At 42.5% G+C, this 7434-nt stretch overlaps 1 protein-coding gene across 1 annotated transcript in view; it reads right to left on the reverse strand.

Annotated features, from left to right (window-relative positions):
• LOC102435300 (beta-defensin 107A-like) overlaps positions 1-6084 on the reverse strand; it is a 7489-nt gene extending 1405 nt beyond the window's left edge. Inside the window, exon 1 of the mRNA XM_006105813.1 lies at positions 6012-6084. Within this exon, the coding sequence (XP_006105875.1) occupies positions 6012-6084 (73 nt within the window). The remainder of the gene's footprint in view (positions 1-6011) is intronic.
• Between the last annotated feature and the right edge of the window lie 1350 nt (positions 6085-7434).

Below are 7434 nucleotides of genomic sequence, written 5' to 3' on the forward strand. Positions count from 1 at the left end.
CCCCCTTTCGGCCAGGCCCCCCTAAGACAAGCGGTTCTCAACCTGTGGGTCACGGCCCTTTGGGGGTCGAAAGACCCTTTCACAGGGGTCGCCTAAGCCCATCAGAAAACACATATATAATTTCATATTGTTTTTTGTGATTCATCACTATTTTTTCATTATGCTCAATTTGTAACAATGAAAATGCATCCTGCATATCAGACATTTACATGACGATTCATAACAGTAGCAAAATTACAGTAATGAAGTAGCAACGAAAATAATTTTATGGTTGGGGGTCACCACAGCATGAGGAGCTGTATGAAAGGGTCGCGGCATGAGGAAGGTTGAGAACCGCTGCCCTAGAGGCCACTGACCTTTCGGAAAATCCTCCTGACAGACATTCCAACCAAGGCCCGTGCTTCCCCACATCGGCCGACATGAAACATGCATAACGTGTTTACATAGTGAATTGGGGCAGATAATTAGAACAACAATGACAAGCGCAATAAAAAAAGGCAATAATAATAGGTAACCCTATCAGAGCATAGGGTGTGCCTGGCACTGTGAGAGCCGTTGACAGAAACACGGAGGCGGTGACACTGTTCCCTTTCAGACTTTCAGTACGAGGACCCCTGGGTTTTAGCTGGACACGTGGATACTGAGCTAAAGACATCAGTTCCTGTGTGGATCAATGATACAGAAGTGATCAGATGTTTCTAGATCGTCTTTTTCATCGTGTTCTTGACTTACCTTTAGCTTTTCCTATTAGAGCATCTTTATTTATTTTTATTTTTTAAATTTTATTTTATTGTTTAAAGTATTACACACAGTAGTACATATATCTCCCTTTTTTCCCATTGATCTTCCCCCAGCCTCTCCTACCCCCTGTCACATGCCCTCATCCCACCCCCACACCCCCACAGTGTCTTGTGTCCATTGCTTGTGCTTATATGCATGCATACAAGTCCTTTGGTTGATCTCTTTCCCCCCCCTCCCCAACACTCCCAGGCCTTCTCGCTGTAATTTGACAGTCTGTTCGATGCCGCTCTCTGCCTCTGTATCTATCTTTTTGTTCATCAGGTTATAATGTTCTTTATTATCCATAAATGAGTGAGATCATGTGGTATTTTTCCTTCATTGACTGGCTTGTTTCACTTAGCATAATGCTCTCCAGTTCCATCCATGCTGCTGCAAATGGTAAGAATTCCTTCTTTTTTATAGCAGCATAGTATTCCATCGTGTAGATGTACCACAGTTTTCTAATCCATTCATCTGCTGATGGGCATTTAGGCTATTTCCAAATCTTAGCTATGGTGAATTGTGCTGCTATGAATATATGGGTGCATATAGCCTTTCTGATTGGTGTTTCTAGTTTCTTGGGATATAATCCTAGAAGTGGGATTACTAGGTCAAATGGGAGTTCCATTTTTAGTTTTTTGAGGAAACTCCATACTGTTCTCCACAGTGACTGCACCAGTCTGCATTCACACCAGCAGTGCACGAGGGTTCCTTTTTCTCCGCATCCTTGCCAGCGCTTACCGTTTATTGATTTGCTGATGATAGTCATTCTGACAGGTGTGAGATGGTATCTCATTGTCATTTTGATTTGCATCTATCGGATAATTAGTGACTTTGAGCATGTTTTCATATGTCTCTTGGCCTTCCTTCTGTCTTCTTTAGAAAAGTATCTATTGCCCTAACTGGTTTGGCTCAGTGGATAGAGCATCGGCCTGTGGACTCAAGGGTCCCAGGTTCGATTCCAGTCAAGGGCATTTACCTTGGTTGCGGGCACATCCTCAGTAGAGAGTGTGCAGGAGGCAGCTGATCAATGTTTCTCTCTCATCGATGTTTCTAACTCTCTATCCCTCTCCCTTCCTCTCTGTGAAAAATCAATAAAATATATTTTAAAAAAAGAAAAGTATCTATTTAGGTCCGTTGCCCACTTTTTTATTGGATCATTTATCTTCCTTTTATTAAGTTGTATGAGTTCCCTGTAAATGTTGGAGATTAAACCTTTATCAGTAATAACACTTGCAAATATGTTCTCCCATACAGTGGGCTTTCTTGTTGTTTTGTTGATGGTTTCTTTTGCTGTGCAAAACCTTTTTTTAATCTTTAATTTCTTTATTGGTTAAGGTATTACAAGTGTGTCCTCATCCCCCCATTAACCCCCAACACCCTACCACCCCCCCCCACACACACACACACTCATGCTCTCATCCCCCTGTTGTCTGTGTCCATTGGTTAGGCTTATATGCATGCATACAAGTCCTTTGGTTGACCTCTTCCCCTTACCCCCACCCTCCCTTATTTTCCCTCTGGGGATTGACAGTCTGATCGCTGCTTCTCTGTCTCTGGATCTGTCCCTGTTCATCAGCCTAAGCTTTTTATTTTGATGTAGTCCAATTTGTTTATTTTATCTTTAGTTTCCATTGCCCTAGGAGTGGTATTGGTGAAGAAGTTGCTTTGGCATATGTCTGAGAAAATGCCAAAATGCCTGTGGATTCCTCTGGTATTTTTATGGTTTCCCATCTTACGTTTAAGTCCTTTATCCATTTTGAGTTTATTTTTGTGTATCGTGTAAGTTGGTGGTCTAGTTTCATTTTTTTTTGCATTATCTGTCCAATTTTCCCAACACCATTTATTGAAGAGACTCTCTTGACTACATTGTATGTTCATGCCTCCTTTGTCAAATATTAATTGAGCATATTGGTTCGGCCCGATTTCTGGGCTCTCTATTCTATTCCATTGGTCTATATGTCTGTTCTTGTGCCAGTACCAGGCAGTTTTGAGAACAGTGGCTTTGTAATACAGCTTGATATCTAATATTGAGATCCCACCTACTTTGTTCTTTCTCAGGATTGCTGTGGCTATTCGGGGTCTTTTTTTATTCCAGATGAATTTTTGGAGAGTTTTTTCTAGGTCTGTGAAATATGCCATTGGTATTTTAATGGGAAGTGCATTGACTCTATAGCTTGCTTTGGGTAGTATGGACATTTTAATGATGTTAATTCTATCAATCCATAAACATGGTATGTTCTTCCATCTGTTTATGTCTTCCTCTATCTCTTTTTTCCGCGTATAGGTCTCTTACCTCCTTAGTTAAGTTTATTCCTAGGTACCTTATTTTTTTTTTTGGTACGATGGTGAGTGGGATTGCTTTTTTAGTCTCTCTTTCTGTAAGTTCACTCTTGGTGTATAGAAATGCCATAGATTTCTTGGCATTAATTTTGTATCCTGCTACATTGCCGAATTCATTTATTAAGTCTAATAATTTTTTGATTGAGTCTTTAGGGTTTTTTATGTACAATATCATGTCATCTGCAAATAAGGACAGTTTTACTTCCTCTTTTCCAATTTGGATGTCTTTTAGTTCTTCTTCTTGGCTAATCTCAGTGGCTAATACTTCCAGTACTATGTTGAACAGGAGTGGTGAGAGTGGGCATCCCTGTCTTGTTCCTGTTCTTAGGGGAAATGGTTTTAGTTTTTGCCCATTGAGTATGATGTTGGCTGTGGGTTTGTCATATATGGCTTTTATTATGTTGAGGTATGATCCTTCTATTCCCACATTGTTGAGAGTTTTTATCAAAACGGGTTTTGGATTTTTTCAAATGCTTTTTCTGCACCAATTGACATGTCTATGTGGTCTTTGTCTCTCAATTTGTTTATGTGTTCTATCACGTTTATTGATTTGCGGATATTGTACCATCCCTGGGATAAATCCTACTTGGTCATGGTATATGATCTTTCTGATGTACTGCTGGATCCAATTTGCTAGAATTTTGTTCAGGATTTTGGCATCTATGGTCATGAGAGATATTGGCCTGTAATTCTCTTTCATTGTGTTGTCTTTATCTGGTTTTGATATTAGGGTGATCCTGTTGCAGCGGTTCTCAACCTGTGGGTCGTAACCACTGAAAATACATCCTGCATATCAGATATTTACATTATGATTCATAACAGTAGCAAAATTACAGTTATGAAGTAGCAACAAAAATAATTTTATGGTTGGGGGTCACCACAACATGAGGAACTGTATTGAAGGGTCGCGGCATTAGGAAGGTTGAGAACCACTGTAGCATCTTTAAAACCAGATAAAATAGTCACAGGTTTAGGATGGCAAGTTGACCTTCCTCCCTAGTGCCAATTTGACTTAATGGGCAAGAGCCTTCTACCCAGCCTAGTTAGCTTATTTATTTTTAGACTTTGACATGAAAGGGAAATAAACTATCTTTTTTTAGTCACTCTATTTTAAACTTTCTTTAGTAGAACAAGTTTGCCTTTAATTCAGATAGCAGGTGCCTTCATCTTATAAACAGCCCTATTGTCATTACCATTTATAGAAAGGAAGTGGAAGCACAGAGTTCATACAGCTCATGAGGACTGGAAGTGAGGTCAGCCTCAAGCATCTTGGCATAATTGTCGGTGTCTATTGCCTCTTGTATTGATCATCAAGCTCACTTTTGACTCTGAGATTCTCTGGGGCGGTGGTCCTAATTTGTGCCCGCTCTGCGCTTATTGGGAATTCAAATGTGCTGGAACTGAGTGAGGGGTAGGGAGCGCTTGAGGAATTGGAGTCCTGATGAAAGGAGGTAGGGAGGACAGCTTAAAAGTCGATTCCCTGGCCTGGGTGCACAGTGTGACCCCCAGGGCAAGAGACTGGGGGCAAGAGCTAAGTAACTTGATTCTGCAAGCGAGACTGTGAAATACGAGGGCATTATTCTTGGCCCTGGTCTTTACTTTTAGTCCTGGCTGCTTTCAAAAGAGCAATGGAAATACCACCTCCCAGGAAGCCATTCCTAATCCCGGAGCGAGAACCAAGCTTCTGCATCTATTACAGTATTTTGTGCATCTTCCTGTCTTGGACATTCACGTAATCTATTTTAAATTTATCAAATACTATTTACTGTTATAGGAAACCTATTTTTGACCAACACAGAAACAATAAACCAATAAAACATCAAGCAAATTAAGGGCAAAGGCCATGCTCTAATTATATTTTTACTTCCATTCTGCCTGTCTTTACTATAGTTCTCAGAACAATCTCTCATGAAGAGTGAGTGCATATTCAGTATCTATTGGCTCATTAGCCCTACCGAGGCCCGACTGCATGATAAACAAGTGCAGGAATTCAGGACCCATGCATGGAGCAGCGCCATAACAGGGGTGATAGACAGTTGAGGGGGGATGGACAAAAAGAGTTCTTAAGGTGCTGAGCAAATAGAGACCACTTCAAAGGACTCAGAACTTAAAAATGAACTAATCAAGATATTAGTGGTTTAAATGATGTAATTTGCATGGGTGTGTGAGAGCTAGAAAGAAAGTCCAAAATAATCCAAGATTAGGAGATTTGGATAATTTAGGGCAGTGGTTCTCAACCTTCCTAATGCCACGACCCTTTAATACAGTTCCTCATGTTGTGGTGACCCCCCAATTTCATTGTGACAAATTGAACATAATGAAAGCATAGTGATTAATCACAAAAACAATATGTAATTACATATGTGTTTTCCGATGGTCTTAGGGGACCCCTGTGAAAGGGTCGTTGGACCCCCAAAGGGTCGCGCCCACAGGTTGAGAACCGCTGATTTAGGGAGACATGGAAAAAGAGACTGTTAAGAACCTGTTGCCATATGTTTGGTTTCATCGAGGCAACAAAGGCTGTACTTCCCTAAATGAGCAAGCGTGTCTGGAATTTGCCTGAGATTTTTCTCTCATTTCCCAGCAGTCACTGTAAATAACCTGAAGCTGGTGGGAGATTGCAGAGGAGAAAATGACTTTCAAAGGAAAGAAGTCTGAACCCCCGTAGAACTGTTAGGACAGTTAACTGCAGACTCTGGTTGGAGATGTCTGGGTCAGTGTGGCCCCGTTGCCCTGTGTCTGAGCTCAGGGAAGGATTTCCAGTAACTCATGCATCTTGGGTTCTTTTTAAACTATGGGGTGAGTTGTGCACTTTCCTAAAAGCCCAGCTTTCTTCTCAAAAGACAGATCCTGAACAGACTGCCATCCTTCCATCCTTTCCCTCTTACCTGAGAAGATCTGAGCAAGAAGAAGGAGGAGGACAGCAACCATTAAGAGAAAGATTCTCATGGCACCAGGCATCCGTGGAGAGAGGCCGCACCCAACTCTTCTAACAGGAGAGTCAGAACAAGTGCGACGGCTCTGAAAGGACGAGAAGTCAACTCGGGTTTGCAATGTTCCATAAGAATCGACTGTCCTGAATGCCTCATTAAACAAGGTGTGGGCTGACAAGTCAGGCTTTACCTACGTCACGTTTATGGGAGAGGAAGGCCGGGAACCCTGTCTTCCTGCCTGGAACGCTCGCCTACGTCTCTGCTGAGGCAGCTCCTGCTTCTCCCTCAAGCCCCATCTCAAGGTCCACCACCTCCATGCGATCTACAACCACCATTGCTTTTCTTCCTACCTAAGATTTTACATGCACCGTACCCTCTGTGCTTTAAGGGCAAGCACACAGCACTGGTTAAAACAAAGTGCGGCTCGCCAGAACTCGGCGGGGTCAGCGCAGGTTCCGTCTGGCCCTGTCCATGCCAATTGCATTTTCTGGTTAGACAAGGAACCTCACAGACATCTCACCGATAAGCAAGATACTGGTTTTTAAGCTTTCTGGGGGTATCCTGGCAAGCTTTAGTTTTTTCCTCCTTTTTTTAAATGTCAAGAGAGTCTTGGTTCTCATTCTATTTGAATAGCATTTGTCACTTTGCCATGAAACATAGCATGCTATGTTTATATGCGCTTAAATACTAACTTCCAAAAAATTCACAGGCTCTTCAAGTTCTCCCTGAACTCCTGGCGCATGGACGCATGTATAATCCCCCTTCAGTCCTGCTGTGTGTGAAGCGACCACACACACACACACACACACACACACACACACACACACGGCTGTGAATTCTGCACTGCCTTTTGTTGTTGTTTTTCCATGAATACCTCTTGGGAAATGTTTCCAGTAGTTTACTTATTTATTTTGCTGCTAATTTGGGCATTAGCAGGTAACTCACAAGTCTGGAGGCCGTTTTTGTTGAGGGTAGCTTTAATTTTAGACCCTTGTGGTAGCTAAGACTCCCTCGGCTTGTGGGAGTCGCCGCAGTGCTGCGTGACATTTCCTGAGCGCGCGTGTCTGCCCCGCGCCCAGTCCTATGGCTCCAGAGCAGCGCTGCTCCTCGGCGCAGTGACTGCCGATGCCCGCCTGCCGGGATGTTCTCGCTTCTGACCGCACGTGGACAGCCGGTCTGTTTGGCACTGGTTTTCTGTATCACAAATGTGGGAGCGCCGGTATCAGGAATTCAGTGTTTGTCTTATTGGAACTTCTCATCATCCTTTCGCTGGCAAACCACATTTGAAATCTATCTGCATCTCTGCAAAGTGTCAGAATTATAGTTTGGCTACATAACAGGTTTTATGAACACCTTTTCATTAGACTCCCGAGAAGCA

Source organism: Myotis lucifugus, unplaced genomic scaffold (genome assembly GCF_000147115.1).
Source record: "Myotis lucifugus unplaced genomic scaffold, Myoluc2.0 scaffold_727, whole genome shotgun sequence".
Classification (NCBI taxonomy): Eukaryota; Metazoa; Chordata; class Mammalia; order Chiroptera; family Vespertilionidae; genus Myotis; species Myotis lucifugus.